At 36.9% G+C, this 23550-nt stretch overlaps 3 protein-coding genes across 7 annotated transcripts in view; 1 reads left to right on the plus strand and 2 right to left on the minus strand.

Annotated features, from left to right (window-relative positions):
- The window catches only part of LOC109087857 (NUMB endocytic adaptor protein), a 590428-nt gene that overhangs the window by 133817 nt on the left and 433061 nt on the right, over positions 1 to 23550 (minus strand). The gene's annotated exons all lie outside the window — the stretch shown is intronic.
- LOC109074452 (heterogeneous nuclear ribonucleoprotein Q-like) lies at positions 1915 to 16408 on the plus strand. 2 transcript variants are annotated; one of them, XM_042742895.1, is made up of 13 exons: positions 1915 to 2070; positions 4864 to 5022; positions 6388 to 6506; positions 8204 to 8311; positions 8431 to 8544; positions 9962 to 10111; positions 10185 to 10320; positions 11116 to 11321; positions 11671 to 11820; positions 11899 to 12020; positions 13152 to 13512; positions 13688 to 13714; positions 15060 to 16408. In XM_042742895.1, the coding sequence occupies exons 2-13, from the start codon at positions 4875 to 4877 to the stop codon at positions 15096 to 15098; spliced, it is 1680 nt and encodes a 559-aa protein (XP_042598829.1). In that variant the 5' UTR covers positions 1915 to 2070; positions 4864 to 4874; the 3' UTR covers positions 15099 to 16408. The 2 variants fall into 2 exon arrangements, with proteins under 2 accessions (XP_042598829.1, XP_042598831.1); XM_042742897.1 differs by lacking the exon at positions 13688 to 13714.
- The window catches only part of LOC109074456 (otoferlin-like), a 41970-nt gene continuing 35954 nt past the window's right edge, over positions 17535 to 23550 (minus strand). Inside the window, exons 42-43 of the mRNA XM_042742901.1 lie at positions 22307 to 22407; positions 17535 to 18091 (exon numbers count right to left, since the gene is read on the minus strand). Coding sequence (XP_042598835.1) covers positions 17911 to 18091; positions 22307 to 22407 — 282 coding nt within the window. The 3' untranslated portion in view covers positions 17535 to 17910. The remainder of the gene's footprint in view (positions 18092 to 22306; positions 22408 to 23550) is intronic.

Here is a 23550-nt window from a genome sequence, read left to right on the forward strand (position 1 = left end):
TATACTAAATAAATTCATAATAGTGCATAAGTACGCGATTTGGGATGCACCATATACTAAATAAATTCATAATAGTGTATAAGTACGCGATTTGGGATGCACCCTATACTAAATAAATTCATAATAGTGCATAAGTACGCGATTTGGGATGCACCCTATACTAAAAAATTCATAATAGTGCATTAGTACGTGATTTGGGATGCACCCTATACTAAAAAAATTCATAATAGTGCATTAGTACGCGATTTGAGATGCACCCTATACTAAAAAAAATTCATAATAGTGCATTAGTACGCGATTTTAGATGCACCCTATACTAAATAAATTCATAATAGTGCATAAGTACGCGATTTGAGATGCACCCTATACTAAAAAAATTCATAATAGTGCATAAGTACGCGATTTGGGATGCACCCTATACTAAATAAATTCATAATAGTGCATAAGGTACGCGATTTGGGATGCACCATATACTAAATAAATTCATAATAGTGTATAAGTACGCGATTTGGGATGCACCCTATACTAAAAAATTCATAATAGTGCATTAGTACGTGATTTGGGATGCACCCTATACTAAATAAATTCATAATAGTGCATAAGTATGCGATTTGGGATGCACCCTATACTAAATAAATTCATAATAGTGCATAAGTACGCGATTTGGGATGCACCATATACTAAATAAATTCATAATAGTGCATAAGTACGCGATTTGAGATGCACCCTATACTAAATAAATTCATAATAGTGCATAAGTACGCGATTTGGGATGCACCCTATACTAAAAAAATTCATAATAGTGCATTAGTACGCGATTTGGGATGCACCCTATACTAAAAAAATTCATAATAGTGCATAAGTACGCGATTTGGGATGCACCCTATACTAAATAAATTCATAATAGTGCATAAGTACGCGATTTGGGATGCACCCTATACTTAAAAATTCATAATAGTGCATAAGTACGCGATTTGGGATGCACCCTATACTAAATAAATTCATAATAGTGCATAAGTACACGATTTTGGGATGCACCCTATACTTAAAATTAATAACAGTGCATAAGTATGCGATTTGGGATGCACCCTATACTAAATAAATTGATAATAGTGCATAAGTACGCGATTTGGGATGCACCCTATACTAAAAAATTCATAATAGTGCATTAGTACGCGATTTGGGATGCACCTTATACTAAAAAAATTCCTAATAGTGCATAAGTATGCGATTTGGGATGCACCCTATACTAAAAAAAAAACATAATAGTGCATTAGTACGCGATTTGAGATGCACCCTACACTAAAAAAAATCATAATAGTGCATAAGTATGGGATTTGGGATGCACCCTATACTAAAAAAAAACATAATAGTGCATTAGTATGCGATTTGGGATGCGCCCTATACTAAAAAAAAATCATAATAGTTCATTAGTACGCGATTTGGGATGCGCCCCATACTAAAAAAATTCATAATAGTGCATTAGTACGCGATTTGGGATGCGCCCTATACTAAAAAACTTCATAATAGTGCATAAGTACGCGTTCTGGGATGCGCCCTATACTAAAAAAATTCATAATAGTGCATTAGTACGCGATTTGGGATGCGCCCTATAATAAAAAACTTCATAATAGTGCATTAGTACGCGATTTGGGATGCACCCTATACTAAAAAACTTCATAATAGTGCATTAGTACGCGATTTGGGACGCACCTTATTTTTTAAAAGTACTAGGTTGTAAGCTAGAAACCACAGACTGTATGAAACCCACTGTAACAATACCAACTGTTCTTAAAATAGTAAGCAGTGAACAGCATACTGCGCAGTATTCAGTACGCAGCGAGACGCACGCAGTCGGCGTAACGTGAGCCCTCCAATGGCTGCGTGAGAAACCCCGTGCAACCGGAAGCGGGGAAAAAAACTCCCGCGGCATGAGTTTGGCCGCCATTTTGCATCAGACCTATTGAAAAGAGTGAGATAGCAGGCACGGCGGGATTTGGCCACTTTTTCCTCTCTCAGTACGTTTCCCTCTGGATCTATCCCAACACAATCCGAGATATTAACTGACAGGTATGAGAACGTCCTCTTGAGGTTTCCGCAGCGCGGAGTCGGTTGTGTTCGCGGCGAGGCGACGCTTCTTCGGCTTTCGTTAGAGAGACCGGCTTCTGTGGCGGCACGCGCGCGGCGCAGCTCACCACGCGGCACACATTCTCGAACATTCAGGCGTTATTCACGGACTACTGTTAGCTTTCCGTGCACGTGTACTGTTGGAGTAGTGTGGTAAAGTCATGGTGTTTGTGGTTGTTGTTAGCTGGCGGATGTCATGGTGTTTGTGGTTGTTGTTAGCTAACACACACACACACACACACACACACACACACGCACACGTTGTCAAACAAACAAACTTAACACGGCCAACCGTGCCTAAAGTTTCCGGTAAGAGTGTTCGTTTGTTGTTAGTGAAGCAGATAAGGTGTCAGGTTTCACTGAAGACTGTCTGAGGGGCGAGAGCAGGCTGTCCACGTAGCTCGTGTGTTGTGGCCTAGCGAGTGTGCTCTTGTCATTCAGCATCTGACACAACAAAGAGACGCAGCCCGGCGAGAGGAGGTCGTTTAATCCACACCGGCCGCTGTTTGAAGCGGAATGTAAACATTTCTCGAGGAATGAGCTGGTTAAACCTGTCACCCGTTGATCACATTATTTGATGAGGTGATTAACTGTCGCGCGCTGGTTTTCAGACAGAAATGGCCGTTTTGTCTGTTGACAGGCAGACTCTGTGCGTGCACGTGCTCGTGAAGCGGGAACTATTCCTCCGGCGGCGCACGTGGAAGTCTGAGTGAGGAGACGCGCTAACAGATACAGCGCGAGACGCTATTGTCTTTATACAGTTACGACTGCAGATACTCTATTGATAATAGTCTGAAAGATCACGTGAAGGCCATATTTATTAATATGGAAATTCATTTCAATCAGATGAGAGTTCTGATGTTTACAGAACTGGCTGAGCAGTAGAATTACTCTACATATGATTTCTGTATGATTGAGTTATATCAAATCAGAGTATATTGTTGATGTAAATAAATGCTACATCAATTTTCCCAATTAATAACAAGTACTTTATTTGGCCCTCTAACTCTAGCACTCTATTCTAATTCTATAGTATCTATTTGCTTTTTATGTTTTATATTAAAATGCTCTAGCAATAGCTTTCTCTATTCTTTTTCTATTTTATCTACTTGTTTTCTTTTTATTGTATCTGTATATATATAGTCAAACCAAAAATTATTCAGACAGAAGATATGAATATTGATATTTGTTTTACTAGTGGATGCAGGACACTATAGTTCATTTATGAAAGTGAGCTGTAGCAAAATAAAGTTAACTGTGACACATTATACCCTAAAATTCTTCATACAGTGGACTGACTTACCAGTGAAATTAACACAATCTGGGACCAAAAGTTATTCAGACACTTTGACCCGAGCTTGTTTTGCTTAAGTGTTTTTCTTTAACTGCTAATGTGATCTTTTTACACCACAGACTGAACAGAATCAAGCATGGCTTGGTAACTGGTTGAGCTAAATTGCTATGATCTAATCCATTACATGGGTCAAAGACGAAAAAGTGTTTAAGCATAAAAAAGTGTAATACTGCTTTAAACTGTTGTAGTTTCCCCCCCCCCAAAAAAAATGTAAAAAGTTTTCTGTTTTATTTAATTGCAATTTTGTTTTTGTTTTTCTGAGCAAAAAATAAACATCATACATTTCCCCTGATTAACAGAAGACACCCAGTAAAATGTAATTCAGTGTAACAATCTCGTCAGGGATATTTACAACAAAAATCAGTTTATGACACATTAAAAGACTAATTACTTTCACCCCAAATACTAATGAGTTGTAATTTTACATTTTAAACATTCACCACTATCCCAGGTTTTGCCCATTTGTCAGTAAGAGTTTTTTACTAATTTAAAACACAATAAAATTTAGCATGCTCCAATACTCTTTTAGATATTTTAATATGTAAATGTCAGAATAAGCATGTTGTTTGAATTTTTGCATAAATATTGTTACACTGAATGACAATGTAACATTATTTCAACCAAATTTTGACATTTTATTCTCCGAAAACTTATTTGAAACCTTAAAAGTAGACATTTTACTTACATTTAATGTGCTTTCTATGGACACAAAATCACGTTTGTACATTTCTTTTGATGCGGACATCTTAACGTCTTTGACCCACATACCTTATGACATATTAAAGATTAAATTGTTCTGACACGGTTTAGCTCTGAGTTCTTGTCTTATTTTATTACCATTTTCTAAACTATAGCGAATAAGCTGTGAGAAATGCTGAAGGTGTCAGAATACATTTATATATATACACATGGGCTTGTTTCAGTCTGTTGCGTAATTACTATATGATCAATAGGTTGCAATTTTAAAAATGTGCTTTAGTAAGCAATATATGTCATGTTTATGTAATGTTTGATCATGCAAGCTTGTTTTGAAGGCTTAATGGTTGCAAATTGTTTTTTTTTCATGATATGTTTAGTTAAATCTTTCTCATTTGATTCTCAAGAATGGCTGTTATTTAAAAATCCAAACAGCATAATAAAATACTTTTCCTGTGAATGTGGTTTGTTGGTTTTCCTTGTTTGTTTGGTATTGTTATCTGTATGGTTATTGAATTTTAATGATTGTTTAATTATATTAAGTTTATAATCATTAAACAGCGCTGACAGTGAGTAGAATCAGGGTTGTCCTCTTCACTTCTGTGGTGATGAAGACAGCCGGCAGGCTCCGGATCGCTCACCTTTGACCCAGTTTTGGATTAATTTGGCCCCTTACCTCTGCACAGGTCCCGGAGACATGGCCACGGAGCATATAAATGGAAATGGTACGGATGAACCGGTGGAGTCTTCGGTGGCTGTTACCCATTCAGAGCACTTCCAGACGCTCCTCGATGCCGGCCTGCCCAGAACAGTTGCAGTCAAACTAGATGAGATTTACATAGCAGGTGAGACGTGATGCATCTCCGTATGATTGCATGTTATGTTGAAATAAAGCTTCCAGAATGGGGGGGTTTGCAGTGATGCTTGAAATAGAAATGGAAGAATCATTTTTGGTTCCCCAAAGGACCTTTCAGTCAAGAGTTGAAAAAAAAAAAAACCAGAATCGGAGTGTGTTTGTAGAACATTTTAATAATCTAAAGAATGTTTTTCCACTATAAGAACCTTTCTTGAATTGGAAGGTTCTATGGATGTTAAATTTGCCAATAAAGAACCTTTAGTTATGTGTTGTGCAATTTGTTCGTGGCACGTTTCACAACTTTGAATAATTTCACATTTGCGTTTTTGTTGGATGTTGTATTCAAAGTGACTTCATGTAATAATATGTGCATTCAAGTATAAGTATTTCCCCTCAGAATCGAACCCATGACCTTGGCGTTGCTAGCACCATATTCGGTTTGAGCTACCCCAAACCTTTTTTGTTCAATTGTTTTTTACTTTACTTTACTTTACTACTGGCACTAATTCTGTGCCCAGTAACCAACACAGATGTTCTTGGATATACGTGAAGGTTTTTTGAGGTCTGAATGGTTGAAATGGATGAAAACTCATGAATACACCTCTTTATTTAACTGTTAAAGGGATAGTTCACCCCAAAATGTAAATTGTCAGTTACTCACCCACAATTCATTCCAAACTCATCAATGTATTTAGTTTGCCGAACACGAAAGATGATGTCTTGAAGAATGTGGGTAACCGGACAGTTTCCGGTCTTTATTGACTTCCATAGTATAAGAATGTGGGTAACCGGACAGTTTCCGGTCTTTATTGACTTCCATAGTATATGCCCTTTATGAAATTGTTGCACTTTTTAATTGATGGTAATTCAAGCTGAGTTTTTTGGTCCTGTTGAAATTGTTGCACTTTTTTATTGCTGTAAAGCCATGCCATGAATGGCTGGCCAGTGTTTGGTCCTGTTGAATGCATTTTGCTGTAATGCCATGAATGGCTGTTATTTGTAAACGCTCACCACGTATCATATAAGTGTGAATATTGGAATCGGCTTATCGGAGTGCTTATTTTGTGTTTGATTTGATTTGAATGTTATGTGATATTAAAATTGAGAGCGAGTGTTATGGTTGTCTGGGTTCTGATTGTGTGGGGTGAGTGGTGGAAAGACGCAGGAACAATGACAGCAGCTGCTCGTGATCAGATGATAACGCTTATAAAGCGCTGCAGTCAATGGCTCTGCTCTACTGTGTCAAATTACACATGACATCAACTAGGGAAAGCACTGTAGTCGTTTTAAAATCGTGTCTGATACCATCCAGTGAAGGCTGACGTATTAACAGTTTGAAGTGTGTTTTGTGCAGGACTCGTGACTCACAGCGATCTCGACGATCGAGCGATTGAGGCTCTGAAAGAGTTCAACGAAGAGGGCGCTCTGCAAGTTCTCCTGCAGTTCAAAGACAGCGACCTGTCGCACGTTCAGGTATGTTTGAGAAGACCTGACTAATGCACTGAGAGGGCTTGCATTTCACAGTTTATCTTTGGTGATGCTGGACCGATGCTGCGTAACACAGCCACACTTTCTTTGGTCATAAGACACGTTTACTTATCTTTAGTACTCATTATGGTTTATTATATGTAATGATGTCTCTTTAATTGAGATCTGTCATAAAATTGAAAATAGCTTTGAGCATGGATTAAAATTAGAGCGATTTTCTTTCTAAAAACTATAATTGACAGTATATACAAACAAAAATCTATACTTTTTTAATGCAAAAAAAATAAAAAAATAAAAAATATTAAATATACAATTCCCCCGATCTGGACAAAATTACAGATGTTCTCTCACTTAATCAACTTTCAAAATAAAGTGTGACTAGAAAAGAGGTAGAAATAACAGACAAGGAGTTGCTGTATTTAACAAAACAGATGTCATTTCCCACTTTGTTTCTTAAATTGTAATTTTCTTAAATTGCTTCAATTAATTCAGTTAGAATAATTAGAAACTGTAGAGCTGTTACAGTTCAGATGAAAGCATTATCAACACTCCACAGAAGCTGCATCTGAAGTGGCATTAGATGTATTTACACAGACTCTTTGATGAAGCCGAGGAGCCATAAATGCAATTCATTCAAACTTCTGATTCATTCAGAAACGAGGCAAGTGACTGAATCATTGACTCACTTGAAAAAAAAAAGGCGATTTATTCGTTAACGAAATACAGTTGTGTTGCACGGAGACACAAAACAGTTCTGCTGTGGCTTTGATTGGAACTATTTTGATATGTGATTCTTAGGAAAATTTGTCAATATTGTTTATTATATATAAGTCACTTAATTTTAACGTCTTTTTATATTGAAATACTGTTGTAAACAATCACATAGCAATCGTCTTGACGCTATGTTTCAATTTTTCCATTCATAAAGAGGATCTTTTACATCTGAATGAATCAATGAATCAAGGACTTATTCATTAAGACATTTACTACCATCTACTGGTAGTTTTAGTTTCTTATTTTAGAGTATCACTTCATTAAAAAAAATGATTTCATATTTCCATTTAAATAAAAAAAAGAAAAGAAAAAAAAATCCATATTAATAAAACTAATTAAACGGATAGTTCACCCAAAAAAATAAATAAATAAAATTATAAAAAGAAAATAAAAAGTGTCTTTTAAAGCTCTTTTTTGTTATGTCTATTTGATGCTTTTCCTATTTAACTGATTAAAGATATTTTTTGTTGTGTCTTTTAAATGTTTTTTTTGTTTTGTGTGTTTTTTTAGAGGCGATTTCTAATTCGATGTGCAATTTTTAAATAAAAAAAAATTTAAGTGTAATTTTAGTGACATTTTAAAAATTCTCAAAAAAAAAAAGCGACAACCAATGATTTAAGTTTTTCCATTAATATTCAGGCAAATAAATGTAATAATCTTACGTAAAATAACAATCTTCAAAGCATAAATGAAATATAAATGAATTCTTATTAAAGTTATTTGGTTAAAGGCAGCGAGTGATTTTTCTGTGATTTGTCTAATGCACAGATCTAATATACTGACACACATCTGGCTTCCAGCTGTTAACGTTCACATTATACGATGCAGTCCCAGTCCTTATCATCGAGCCCTGATTTTATTTTAGCCCTGGAACACACCTGCTCACCCACTGCTCATGTTTTGAACAGAATAAAAGTGCCTTCCTCTGTGGAGTGATGAAGACGTACAGGCAGCGGGAGAAACAGGGCACCAAAGTGTCAGACTCCACTAAAGGACCAGATGAGGCCAAAATCATAGTAAGTCTGTGCAGCCAGTATTCAGGTTTTTTAATTCCTGAAGTAGTTTGTACAGCTGTTTGTGTCGCTGCTATTGCTCCAGTACCTGTCTGGCAGTTCAAGTGTGTTCTACTTCGCAGGCTTTGCTCGAGAGAACTGGCTACACACTTGATGTGACGACAGGCCAGCGCAAGTACGGCGGTCCTCCTCCGGGGTCGACCCACGCTGGAGTCCAGCCCACCGTCGGCACAGAGGTTCGTGCCTGTCTGTTTTATTCTGCACTAGTGTTTGATTCGGTTTTGAAGCTGTCTAAATGCATTGTGTCATCTATTTCTCAGACACATTAATCAGTTCATTAAAACACTCGACCGGCGCTTGCACAGATTAGACTGCTAAATAATGAAAGTATCGCACTTGGCTTCACCACGGCATCCTATCAATGTTATGTTAACAGTGCCGTCACTTGCATTTGCACAGTGAGTTTTAGGTGATTGATCATGTGTTTCATTATTGCCCACTGCAGGAAAGGGGAAGTAATTTGCGTAGTGTGTTAACTAGTCAGTTAATGCTAAAGTAGTAGTTGTCGCATGCACAGTCTCTAAAATGTATACTCTACAAATGTGTACATTTTGTGTAAGCAGTATTTAGTTTCTTTTAGTTTTGAACAAATTGATTGATTGAATGATTCAATGAGTCTTGAATTGGCACCACCTATTGACAGTTTAGAGTTCATATAAAAAAAAATCTTAATTTTACTATTTTTAAAAAAACAAATCTCACGGAATTCTGAAATTGTAATTTTAGTGTAAATGCATCTAAATGCTGCTTTAATTGCAGCTTCTGTGCTGCTTGTGCAGTGCAAAAATTGTTTTTTTTATCTGATTTAATTTGATTGTAATCGCCTGTAATGTCTTATTATTGTAACCAATTGATTAAATATAACAATTTCACACAAAAGATTATGCATACATTTTAATAAGGTTAAAATTTGCCTTTCAAAAGGCAAAAACGCCCCTGGAAATCAATACAAGGTGGCAATTTTGCTCTTAAAAACATTTCAGACATTCTACTAAATATAAGTAACTTTGCAACTACATGTCTGCTAACTCTCAGAGTAGACTGTTCGGTCAGGTTTAGGGTTAGTAGAATAAGCTGACATATACTTGCAAAGTTTCTTATAGTCAGTATGTTGGTTACCCTTCATAATAAAGTGTGAGCAGATATTAAGCAGACAGTCTACTAATACTCCAATGACTGCTAGTGGACACGTAGTTGCAACATTACTTACTGTTAGTAGAATGTCTGAAGTGGACTATCAATATAAAGTGTTACCAAAAAAAAAAAAAAATTGGTAACAGTTTTATTTTACAGTGTCCTTATTGCAAGTACTTAGGCATAATTACAGCTCTAAAACAAATCCTACCCATAACTCTAGTAAGTACATGTTGTTGTTATTTATATTATGTGCTTTATTGCATAATTACACTGTAACGAGGACAACTTCAAATATAGTGAAACCAAAAAGACAACAGTCCCAGAAAGTAGTGAGATTTCATCTTGTTGTTAATATCACAGACCCCTCATTGCTAGGAAAGAGTCGGCTGACAGTTTAGTGTTTATTTTGGACATCACTCTGTATATTGTGGCTGATCTTGTTTCAAATGCTCATAGATATTTGTGGGGAAGATCCCGAGAGATCTCTTTGAAGATGAGCTGGTCCCTCTGTTCGCGCTGATGATGGATCCGCTCAGCGGGCTGAACCGAGGATACGCCTTCATCACCTTCTGCACTAAAGAGGCTGCTCAGCAAGCCGTCAAACTCGTAAGTGACTGTCTGCTTGTGTTCTTCTCTCCACCTGTGATTCTTCAGATTCTGACTGTAGTCTTTCCTGCAGTGTAACAACAATGAAATTCGTCCTGGGAAACACATCGGTGTGTGCATCTCTGTTGCCAACAATCGTCTGTTTGTGGGCTCCATCCCCAAGAGCAAAACTAAGGAGCAGATCGTGGAGGAGTTTGCCAAAGTTACCGGTTAGTGTTGGTGTTATTAGCTGCTGAGATGTTTGTGTATACATGTGTGCGTTAGCGATGGACTGACACGTTGCTTTTACAGATTATATGAAAATCACACCAGTGCTTTGCAATTGTTTTTTTTGCACACTATTTGCGCTGGAAGGTTCTAGCAACAATATCAAGCATCAAGCATCTTTTTTTCTCAAATAAGAAAGAAGGGGTCTGTTATTTTCTAGGATAGAGGATGTCATTTGATACAGTAATGATAAAAACATGAGCTCTCTGATGAGGATTTGTTGTTAAGATCGGAAGTTCTTCATAATTTTGTGTTCGAGCAAAGACAAAGCACACTTTATGTTGCGCATGTGCACATGCACAGTTTTAGTTTTTTGCTTTTGTTTTCTCTATTTTAACAAAATATTTGTTTAAAACGTTTGTGCAAAGGAAATACAAAAATACATCTGAAATGTGCAATGCACATGGATCAATACTTTTTAAAATGACCCCATAAGAATACCAGATTTGTTTTTTTTCCCCGTTTGTACATTATTTGTATTTAGTTCATATGACAATGAAATAAAATTGCCAATAGTGTTTAAGCTTTACATTTGTCTTTCAGTAATTACAAAACATTAGATTATTACTCATAATTTTCTGAAAAACATCTTCACCAACAATTTGCCTGAAACTGAATTTTGTTACTGAAAAGAGCTGCATGTCTGCACTGAATTTGTGATTAACTGAAGAGTCAAGTGTTTGTGATGTATTTGTGTCAAGTTTTCCTGAAACGGTTTCTGTCCTCAATCTCCACAGAGGGCTTGAACGACGTCATCTTATATCATCAGCCTGACGACAAGAAGAAGAATCGCGGCTTCTGCTTCCTAGAGTATGAGGATCATAAAACGGCAGCCCAGGCGCGGCGCAGGTTAATGAGCGGCAAAGTGAAGGTGTGGGGGAATGTGGTGACGGTGGAATGGGCTGATCCCATAGAAGACCCCGACCCTGAAGTCATGGCCAAGGTGCGTTGTTTTAACAGCACTAGTGCAACAGTAGAAGAGGTGTGGGTGCCCATAAGCCCGAAATGTTGTATATCAATGATATATATGATACAGTATTAGTCAAGCATCTTGAGGTTGATTATCTGTGCAGCTGTGAAGTTAGAGTGAGAATTTCTTTACACTGAACACGTGAGTTTAAATTGGAAGGTAGTTTGTGCTTATTTGTTATGCAAATGTTAAATGTGGAAACATTTAAAAATGTCTTTATGCAAAACCGTTTCCTGAGTGTAAAATGAGATTTGATGCCAGAGCCTTGAATTATACATGGTCAGGTTTACACTGATGAGATTAATTTGCATGTATTGTTCAGGTCAAAGTCCTCTTTGTAAGAAACCTGGCCAGCACAGTCACAGAAGAGCTTCTGGAGAAGACCTTCTGTCAGTTTGGCAAACTGGAAAGAGTTAAAAAGCTCAAAGACTACGCCTTCATCCACTTTGAAGAGAGAGATAGCGCTGTTAAGGTATTATCTCTTCCTCTGCATCGTTTGAGAGGCTGCTGGTAATTTACGCACACATTTTAAACCAGTGTTTTTCCGCAGGCTCTAGCTGAAATGCACGGGAAGGATTTGGAAGGGGAACAAATTGAAATTGTCTTTGCGAAGCCGCCTGATCAGAAAAGGAAAGAGCGAAAGGCCCAGAGACAAGCTGCTAAAACTCAAATGTAAGGCGATTTATGAGCTTTGTCACATGACTTAATCCACACGAACACACATGAGCAAAATATAGCACAACGATGCTCTCAAGATCTAAAAATGACTTTAAAATGAATGTTTGTTTCTCTCGAACACACATGGACCAAATATAGCACATGGATTCTCTGGGGATATAAGTTTCTGAGCTGAATGTTTCTGTGTGAGCAGAGTGAAATATAGATTTTTATCTGAACATTTGAAAATGCTTATGTACTGTATAAATACAGCATGCATTTTTAAATTAAGGGTTATTGGCTCAGTGGTTAACCAAAAAGAGTAAAAATAGCATGCCCAAAAGGTTGCCGACCCGTGTGCTATACTGTTATATAAAGATCTAATTTATTTACATTACAAGCATCAGAAGTTCATCATATAAATATCAGCATCTGCACCAAATTGCATATTTAGTTTAGTTTGCATCTCTGAATAAAATTGAGCTGTTTTTTCTCCCTATTCTCACTATATCAGATTATATGAGCCGTAAAAGCCTGACTGATCAAATATAGCAAAGTGACCCCAGCTGTTTTTCTCAACTCACATTTTAATAATCATTACTCCTATATGTGTCCCTGCAGCACAAAACCAGTCATGAGTAGCACAGATATATATTTGTAGCAATAGCCAACAATACATTGTATGGGTCAAAATTATAAATTTTTCTTTTATGCCAAAAAATCATTAGGATATTAAGTAAAGATCATGTTCCATGAAGATATTTAGTAAATTTCCTACCGTAAATATATCAACACTTGATGTGCATTGCTAAGAACTTCATTTGGATGACTTTAAAGATGATTTTCTCAATATTTTTGATCGCTCAGATTCCAGATTCTCAAATAGGTGCATCTTAGCCAAATTTTGTCCTCCTAACAAACCATGCATCAATGGAAAGCTAATGATGTATGAATCCATTATGACTGGTTTTGTGGTCCAGGGTCATGTATAGTGTTTTCTTTTGTTTGCAGTTGTCTTGCACTTCTCCAGCTTCACACGCCTGTTTCTTGAGTCTGTTTCAGATTTGAGGTGTGACCAACCAGTGCTGATGCACTCAGACTCTTGAATGGTTGTATGTGGATTGTAAACATGTGCATGTGTTTCAGGTATGATGAGTATTATTACTACGGGCCGCCGCACATGCATCCCCCGACGAGAGCAAGAGGACGAGGCGCTAGAGGTTATTCGTATCCGCACGACTATTACAGCTACGAAGATTATTACGACTACTACGGCTATGACTATCACAACTACAGAGGCGGCTACGACGACCCCTACTACGGCTACGATGACTTTCAAGCTCACGTCAGAGGAAGAGGCAGCAGAGGAGCCCGGGGCCCCACGCTGTCCAGGGGCCGCGGCTCCAGCGCCAGCCGAGGACGGGCCGGTTACTCTCCGCGCGGGGGGCTGGGGTCCAGCCGCGGCGGCCGGGGGTCCAGAGGAGGCGTCCAGCAGAGATGTCGAGTGGTACGTGATGTGTGGGTGGAGCATTCCTGGAGTGCTGGCAGGAGGTTCTGAAGCGCTCTAGGCTAGATGTGCACTCATTTTAAGTCAAATTTGACAAAGGACGTAGTGATCAAAATACATGTTTTGGCGTTTGTTTTTTCCTTCCCCTCCTTTTCATATTGCTTACATATGCAAGGCACCTTGTGGACGAAACGGACCAAAGGTTTGCACTTTCTGCTCTTTCATTCCTGGAAAGTCACGTGTACACTGATTTATTTTTGACTTCTGCATATGCAAAGTGTTTTCATCGAGAAGTACTCAACTGTAGCACAAGCTGTGCTTAGGTCTGAGCGATACAGCTTAAACATCTGTATTTTTCAGGTTTTATTTTTGAGTACGTGCTGATGATGCACCGGAATTAATTAGTTTTCAGTATTGGCTAAAACCACGCTAGAGAACAAAAACCATTGACTGAAATGGTGATGTTTAATAAGCACTTCTCTGTTTTGACTGCATCAGTGTCTATTTCATGCACAAGTCATGGATAAACTACAACAGGTCAACATGTCTGTTTTTACATAGCGTTGAAAATGAAGATCTGTAATTGATCAACCTTCATTCTGATGAACCGATATTTTTCAGTCTATGCTGTTTTCAGCCCCTGTTTAAATGTTTCAACAACAAAATAGTGTAAAGTAACTACACTACAAAAGTACACTTTAAATGTTTATATACAAGTCAGTTTTTAGTGTTGGTGGTTAAATGATTAGTGGTTGATTATTTAACTTTTGTTTTTAGTTTTCAGATTTTCAAAATGAAGTTTGGTCAAACAAGCAAGCAAACAAACAAAAAAACATTTTGGTGCAGGACTAGAATTTGCTCTGAAATTGCTTCAATGTGCCTTCCCTAATCAAAACAACCATTTTAGCAGATTAGAATCTCCAAATGCCAAACTGAGTGAAAATCTAGTTTAATAAAAAAAAACTGGCATGTTTTTACTACTTGACCTCGGACAAAAGGATGAATATTAAATCATCAAGTAAACTTACCAGTAAAATAAATTGGGAAGGATTTACTCGTTGAATTAAATGTGCAAATCATGTAGAATGACTAAAAGTAGTTCAAATGAATCACAGAAATAAAGTTATGAACTCTAATGCTTTTTGTGCTAGTAAAGTTTAACATCAGATTTTAAAACACCTGTATTAACACTCATCTTAATCATAAAACTAGTCTAAAGATTGACTTTCATGGGCAAAATCATTGTCGCTATTTTGTAAATATTCTGTCTCCCAGCCTCCGCCATAATGCATCTCAAAACCTGTCTGTTTTAAATGTACTGATTTAAAGGTGAAAGTAAGAGTAAAATCATGTGACTGGACATGCTCATGCTTTAGCGCACACATTAATGTCAGCTACTCTCACTGACGTCATGTTCTCATGTTGCGATGACTCAGATTTTCACCTTCATCTCCTGCGCTTTTGTTGTGAAGGTCTTGCATGAACCTGATTCTGTACCGCCGCTTGTGTTTGTGTGAATAAAGCATGCGTGTTTTTTGTTTTGCCAGGGAAAGGGGGTCGAGGCTGGTCCTGACCAGGTAGTATGAAGACTGACTTGTTGTATGGGGTTACACCGGATGCTACCAGTGTTCATAAGGTTAAAGCAAACTCAAAGATCCAATGATATTCCAGCCTGTATTGAAGCATATCTCCTATACTGCCATCCCCGACAAACCATAAGAGTTCCTGAGTCGAAACCCCCAGTTATCCCATTCGGACCCCATCTAAATAAACCAACTCACTACTACCCCCCAGTTATATAGTCTAAACTCGCCCCATTCTGGAACTGAACTCAAAGATCCCCATACGTCAGATGTGTTTTGCACTTTTGTTTCTTTTTCTTTTTTTACTCCTGGGTTTGAAGTGGCTCGGAGGAGCTTGATGCTGATGTATATTTTTGTGCTAACTACAATTGTGTCGTGGGAATGTCCATGTTAACCTAAAGCGCTTGGATCCGGCTGGAGGACATCTGCGTGGGTTTTTTTTTTTTGGTGTAACCGCCTCGCGTGGACAAGTCAGGCATTCCAGGAACGTGGTTCTTTTCAGAACTTGTCTTTTTAAGGGTCGGTTAACTACCTCAGTAGAGAGGATTCAACTACCCTGCCTGTACTGTAAATAGGGACACGTCGAAGCATAGGAGCAGGGCTTGTTTCTCATGAAATATGCACAAGGGCAGCAGTGATTCTTAATGTAATATAGTCAATCCGCTGCTGCTCTGACATTGCAAACAGTAAAACTGGGCATGCAAATGAATCTCATATGATGAGCTGGAACAAGCCCTGCTTTTATCCTCCTTTCAACTGAATTAGCTGCCTTGCTTCTTCAGATTATGTAGTTACTGGGTGTATGATTGTATGATAGTTTGGAATAAAATGTTACTTTTCTATTGGCTTAAACATCACAAATGCATCCGCTGCATTTGCTAAGCCCTGCAGTGTCCTTTTTCCCGCCAATGCTGGACGGCGAACACCTGTCGAAGAGCAATGAATTATGTAGGTTTTATAATCAATCATGACTTCAGGCGAGCAAGCAATCGATATTAACGCTTGCCGAGCTCGTGTTCGTTCACAGGCGAGAGATGAACTGGTTTTGGTGGAAAAAGGGGTACTGCAGCTTCAGTTTATATTCCATATATAGCAAGCAGGTGACCGAACCATTCAACCGGTTTTGTACACAGTTAACTCCCTCTCGATAAAGCTGTAACATTGCAACCTTTTGAACAGATGTGTGAGCAGTTTTAAACTATTGTTGGTGGCCAACAACGTTTTTGCATTCCAGCAAATAAATTGTTTTATACTGTAAAATGAGGTGAGTGTAACTTATTTTTGTAATAAAGGTTTTGAATTCTATCTTAAAACCTGTTCACTGTCGTGATCTTGTCTTCTGGAAAGATGCGAGTGAAGGAGTTTCATGTGCTGCTGGTTTCTCTTTGTATATGTAAGTGGTGTGGGATTTTGTGTCGAGTGAAACAAGGCTGATTAAAAATAAACTACAACATTGAAACAATTGTCAATCTTAAATTGCTAGTGAATGTTTAATCTCTGTAAAATAATGAGCTATTTGTACTGTTTTCATTATTCTTTATCTCTGTGTTAGCAAAGGTAAGTTATGGAAATCTGGATAACTTGTTGGGATTGTTACAGATTCCACCCACACATCCGCTGGACGCTTGGTGGCTGTGTAATAAGTGCACTTGCTTTATAGTTCATAAGGGTTGTTATAAAAAGTGCAGAGTTTTCCAGTTCTGCCCATAGGGGGCGCTACAAATACAAACCTCTCACAAGTCCACAACAGATTGATCACAGAAAATCTGAAATATGTCTTTAGGGCACGTGCAAACCAAGGCAAGGAAACTAAATGGTAGAAATCAACAAATCAAAATTCAGCAAATAACAGTTTCGTTAAATGATAAAGTACCTACCTGAGAGAGAACCGGCCACAATGTAGCTGCAACAAGCGATTATTCTGATAGATTAATTGCGATTATTGCACAGATCAGTAGTTTTTGTTCTGTTATTCCGCTTTTACAATTAGATAAAATATTAAGTTGCACATTCTAACTAAGAATAGCAAACAATGTAATCACGTCAGCTTTTCAAGATGTCAATAATATTAATTTGGCTTAATGCAAATAAATGTGGCACACAAAATGAGATGACAAAGACATTCTCTGTCAACATTTAACAGAAACAAGTGTGCCTGATCTCCTGTTATTAGACATATGGATACGGAACAAAATAAAGGTAAGCGATAAGACATTTTATTTTTGGATAAATTATTTTATTCACAGCATTCACTGTATTAAAACACCTTGTAGCGTAATAATAATCAAAACAGTCCGGAGCTAGATTAAGGTTTAATCTATGCAAACCAAACCTAATGTAATGTAACTGCTATACATTCAAGAAATAAAAAGAAAACTTCTATCCTATTGTTTCCCAAACTGGCATAATTCCCTGGTGGTATTGGATGAGTTTACAGCATCGATGGACTTGCAGACAGAAAAACACTAGAGGAATGTGTCATTTTACTTATTTTGTTTAATTTGCCGTCACAAACTGGTTTGCTTTGTTACAAAACCTTACGATATAAACATATTTTTGAAAAACCGTGCACCAACTTAAGAGCCCTTGCTGTGAAAGAAGGTTAAAGTGAGTCATGGTTCAAATTAAAGGGGAAATCAACAAAACAATGAACGAAATATATGCCAATAAAAAAAAACAAGACTGGATATTAGGTTTACTGTCAACTGATGTCTTTATTTCGCCAAATGCAGACATACAAATCATGTTCAACTCATGCATTTCAAACTTACTGCAGAAGAGATTAAGCTCCGATTGAATCTAGGGTTTTCTGCTCTCAGACCCCCAGGAGTTTCTTGGCCATATAGCCAGGCATACTGTAGAGGAACAGGGCAATGATGGCCAGAAGCATCAGCGCCAACACAATTTTGATGACCAGCCACTTGTACTGGTTGCAGATGAGATGACGGATTGCCTTTAGTGGGCTAAGGAACCACAGGAATGTAGTGTCGGGGCGGCTGGAGGGACAAAACCATTCAACAAGTTGGGTTTTAATTAACCGTGAACATACACAAATTTAAAATGTGTCTCATTGATGACATGCAATTTTGGCAAGTGTGTAATAGTGCATATCAGTGTTCGTACTCCTGACTTGTGAAGTTAGTAGTCAACATTAGTGTTGAAGTTAGTAGAACAAATGTAATAGTGCACATCAGTGCTCGTACTCTAAAGTTAGTAGTCAACGGCCTGTTTATTGTGAAATACTGAAGGACAATTATCCACAATTGGAATGGTTTTTAGAGTATAGGTGCAGAAAATGTAGGATTTTCATGAACTTTTAATAAGAATGCATGCAGTTTTCTTTATTAATTTATTAGTAGCATCAAAAACCCCAGAAGCGTATGAATGGATATCGAAAAACATTTTACATCAGCACTGGATGTGCAGACAAATGAGACCACTACATGTTTTTAGATTTTGTATGTTATCTGAAACAAATAACTAACGGCTGCATTTGGGTAAAAGGTTTTCAATGCTTAAAAGCTGAAACACAATCTCCTGTCAGTGTTTGATGAGCATCAGTGACTTCATGTTCTCAACTGGGCTTTGCTATTTAATAGTGTTTATGATCATTCAGTTAAAGCAGTAATGATTTATTAATTTAACACAGATGTAAAACAGTAAGTATGCATATGGCTTCTCCAACAAACAAATGGATAATTAAAAAAAAAAAAACCCAACCGCTTCAGTAAAGTGAAATAATGTTACAGGTACTGAGAAAGCTTTTCAAGCCCCTGGAAGCTTTTTCTTCATGTAACCTGGCATACTGTACAGAAACAAGCCTAGCATCGCTAATAACAACAGAACTACCACCATTTTAATGATTAGCCACTTGTAGTTGTGGCAGACTAGATAGCGGTTAGCTTTTAAGCGGACTGATGAGACTAGGTTAGGTTGTTTTAAGGTTGTTTTGTGGTGGCTGATGGGACAGAAAAACGTGTGCGGCACAGCAGTGGACGAATTTTAATTGTCAAAATCATTGCGAATTGGTGATTTATTTTCAACTTATTCAGACGTGTGTACCGGGAGACATACTAGTTCTATTATTTACAATGTCTGTGTGAATAGCATAACCAAATGTGATGGTTTATGTCAGCACAGAAAGCTTTTCTTGAAACCACTCAGTGTTCAACTCAATTTAAAGTGATTAAATAATTATTTTTTTAGCTGAACAATTAACATTGTATTATGTTCATGTAGTCTTTTGATACCAGGTGTTGCCCAAAATTCATCGACCTTGTCAGTGGATATAAAACTTGAGAAACCATTAGAAATACCCCTGTGGGCTCACCACTGATCTACTTTACACTTAACACATTAGCACTAACATTTTTCACAAAACAAAAATCTCAAAAATCTCAAATTTTGAGATATTAGAGGTTTGTTCTGATCATAGTGCATTTTTGGAGTCTTTTTAAGTAAACTTTCACCAGTTTCTTTAGATGTTTCTTAAGGTCCCTATATACGTCAAATGAAATCAAAGAACAAACTGATATGACATAATTTCGAACAAAATCAGACCAAAACGAAGTTCGTTTTGAGTTCATTCCGGCAGTTCGAAACAGCTGACCAAAGCAAACTTTATAGGGGAGTTCGTTTTGGTTCCTAAACACCTTTTGAGTTTCCATTGGTCCGCAATCGGTGGGTGTGTTCTGAAACTCCACCTTCTTTGACGTGTAATTTTTTTTTTTTTTTTGGCAGAGGCTATTTGCACTAAGTGAAAATAACATATTTTCTTAGCAATAGATGCTATTTACACTAAGCGCAGATAGCGATAGATGCTTTTTACACTGTTAAAACAGCAGGGTTTTCTGCTATTTATACTACTTATTGCAAATAGTGGCAATTATCTGCACCTCAGTATTATAGTACATTATAAAACAGTATGCAGTAATAACGCATTGAGTGTAAATTATAATTTTAATTCAATTTATTAAATGGATGCCACCTTATTGGAACAATAAAACCCTCCCTACACCTACCCTAACCCTACCCGATACTTTAATTTCAACTTTTTGATTATTTCCTTTATTTTTATTGAAAATAAATGCCTTTCCGATGTGATATGAGATTTGAAAAGGAGGGAAAAAAAGTTATGTAAAAGGCAGATTCAAACCCAGGTCAATAGCATCACAAACACTGCTTTACACACTTTACCATCTACACCACTGAAGCTGATGTCTAATAGGCATTTTTTGTAGTGTTGACAAGCCCTATAACTCGTTTGTGGGTGGAGCTAGTGTAAATAGACACTCCGTTTTTTTTTTCCGGTTCATTTCTCATTCAATGGAGGTCAGGCAAGAGAGAACAACATCTCCTAGTCACTAGCAACATGAATACACTGGAGTGTTGAATAGCTGAGCTGGCACAGATATATCCACACCTGTACGATCACTCACGGAGAGACTTTACACATTCAGAGAAACCATTTAATTCCTAGAAAGAAACTGCAGCAAAGCTTGGTGTCGATGACCCGGAGTTATGCAAAAAGCGACGCAGAGAAACATCCGAGACAAGTTTTCCAAAGCCATGAAAAGAATGAAAGAAAAGAGTAAAGATATAAGGTAGCAAGTACCAAATACATGTTTCAAATAAATGTTACACCAAACTGCTGCTGTTGCTGTTGTTTTTCTTTCAATAAGCGAATTTAAATAAATGAAATAAATATATGAAATTTATTTACAATAAATGAAATGCCAAATGAACATACAATATGTATTTGTTTTTAATCAAAAGGAAATCATGAAACCAAATAAAATATAAAAAGGTGTAACAATTTATTCAGTTCAATAAAATAAATGAACACTAATGAAATAAAGTAACAAACTGACTCCAATATTTTTTTTCCACATCATGCTAAAGTTTTCAGATTATGGGCCATTCACACTTCCCATGAAGGACTGATTATGGTTCTTTTGTATTGCAAACATGATACTTGCCTCTGAGCTGCTGCTAAACATTATTCTTTTGTCTATAATATTCTGACCCTAGATTGCCTACACTTCGTTGTTGTGTTTAGGGCAGGGATCTCCAACCCTGCTCCTGGAGAGCTACCGTCCTGCAGACTTCAGTTCCAGCCCTGCTCCAGCACACCTGTCTGTAATGTTCAAGTAGCCCTGAACACCCTGATTAGCTGTTTCAGGTGTGTTTGATTGGGGCTGGAGCTGAAATCTGCAGGACGGTAGCTCTCCAGGAGCAGGGTTTAGGGGATACGTGCGAGCGTCACGAGTCATGTTTACATTAATCTACACCCCGCCTCCAGCAGTGCGGGGGTGTCGGGTTGTTGGGTGTCGGTGTGTTGTGGATCAGCCATTTCAAACTTCTTTTTGCCTCCAAACGAAGAATGAAAACAAACTACGTTTGAAGTATACCGGGGCCTTTAGGTGTGAACTGGTCTCCTTACGAGTTACTAATGATCTTTAAATTAAATTGGCAGCTACTTCTCAAGGTTTCTGGATAGTGGGTGAGGCAATGGTGAAATTATAATAAAGCAGCAGGCTGATATTTAGGGTGAAACAATTTTCTTTAATACAGCATGTTTCAGAGATTTTGTGTTAAACAAAGGAATATGGGATCTGGAAATTTTAAAGGGATATAATTAAATTTTGTTTTTTAAAAAGAACACGTCAGTGTAAGGGGGAGTATCATTCGTATTCTGGGAGGTGCTACATCATGTCAGGAGCGATTTTGTTTTTTTGTTTATATTTGGATATTTTATTTGTTTATTTAGATAACTTTTTTTTTAAATCATGTATTTTTTTTTTTTTTTTATTGTGATTTGTGTTAGCTGTATTTTCTTTTCTTTTTTTCTTTTTACTTAAAATAATTGGAATGCACAATGAAAAAAACATTATTTTTGAAAATTGTTAAAAATGGGGTTATTTGTTTTTGCAAATTAACTCTTCATTTTTACTCTTCAATCAAAACTGGGAGCAGGAAAACAAGAAGCTACCATTTATTTTAAATGAAGCACTCTTTTAAAGTATTTATTAAAGAATTGGGTGATAAAATGTTTTCAGTATTCTAAATAAATGTTAATTAGATTTTTTAAAAATTGATTTAAAATGTTTAGTTCAATAAATGAATACTTAAATTTCTATACTTTAGTAAAAGTGAAAAATGGTTAGTGGCAAATGACTGAAGGTGGATGTAAAGACAAATGTTGCTCTTACTTGGGTTTCTCCAAGGGGTCTGGTTCATTGCGTCCTTCACCAACAGGACTCTTCTCGGCCTCCTCACCGGTCAGCAGCTGAAGCTCTGCTTCTACTTTCCCCTTAAGGGATAAAAGACATCGTTCAAACTATCAAAGCTGAACAGAAAATGCTACAAGTGCACACTGATAGTTTAGGATGAGCATTTATTGTTTAAAGAGTCAGGTCATGCAAAAATGAAAATTCTGTAATTTAATGTGTATGATTTTCTTTCACTCAACATAAAGGAAGATATTCTGATGAATGTTTAAAGCACTGCTGAAAGAGAAATGCTTTTTACTACCAAGCCCCAAAAAAGCACCATGAAAGTATGATTACAGTAGTCCATATGGCACTGCTGATGTGGTTTTTACTACCAAGCCCCAGTAGTCCATATGACATGCAGGAGGTCATGCTTTAGCTGCTGTTCAGCATGTTGTGTATCATGTGACAGAGTCTGAAAATGCAGAAGTGTAAGATTTGAAATGAATGCTTGGTGGGGATTCAGAGAATCATTTCATTTTGGTTTGGAAGAACAAGAAATATTGGTAACACTTCAAAATAATTTTTCAGATGCAGTTCGGCATCATGCCATCAAATTTGTTGATGTGGTAAACAAAAACTTTTTGTCTGTATTTTGTTGTCTGTCGACATGAAAAGAGAATTTGGTTTTTAGGAGAATGGAATTTGGGGCTATTATGATGTAATTATATATATAATAATAGAATTGGTAATGTTCTCGACATTATTCAAGGTATCTATCAAGATCAGTCTCAGGACAATAGGCAAAGTTAATCAAAAGCTATTAGCATTTTTTAAAATTTCCTTATAAATTTTGATCACAAGGTGGCGCTGCCCCAAAACTTTTTGAGCTTGGCCCCTTTTCTGCTTGCAGCCATATTTTTTTTTTTATCAAGATTTGAATTTTTTTTTTAATTAATTTTTTTTTTTTAACTTTCTAATTCATTTTCATTTTAAAGTTTTGGTCATTTTTTTTTTGTTCTGTTTTTATTAATTTTTTTTGTTTTTATTAATTTTTATTTAAAAATATGTCTATATATATATTTTTATATTTATGATTTTTATTTATTTATTTTAGTACATCAGGTGAAACTGAATAAAATGAATAAAATAAGTTTATTTTCATATCTCTTTATGGTTTAAGTTTTAGCTTATAAAAACCCTGTACTTGCTCTTAACTGGCACACTTGCCATATTTGTGTGAT

This window comes from Cyprinus carpio, chromosome B17, assembly GCF_018340385.1.
Source record: "Cyprinus carpio isolate SPL01 chromosome B17, ASM1834038v1, whole genome shotgun sequence".
In the NCBI taxonomy this organism is placed as follows: Eukaryota; Metazoa; Chordata; class Actinopteri; order Cypriniformes; family Cyprinidae; genus Cyprinus; species Cyprinus carpio.

Coding starts and splice junctions, on each gene's coding strand:
- LOC109074452 (XM_042742895.1), top strand. CDS start 4,875: ATGGCCACGGAGCATATAAATGGAAATGGTACGGATGAACCGGTGGAG. Junction 11,322..11,670: donor ACCCTGAAGTCATGGCCAAG/GTGCGTTGTTTT, acceptor TGTATTGTTCAG/GTCAAAGTCCTCTTTGTAAG. Junction 13,715..15,059: donor GTGGACGAAACGGACCAAAG/GTTTGCACTTTC, acceptor TTGTTTTGCCAG/GGAAAGGGGGTCGAGGCTGG.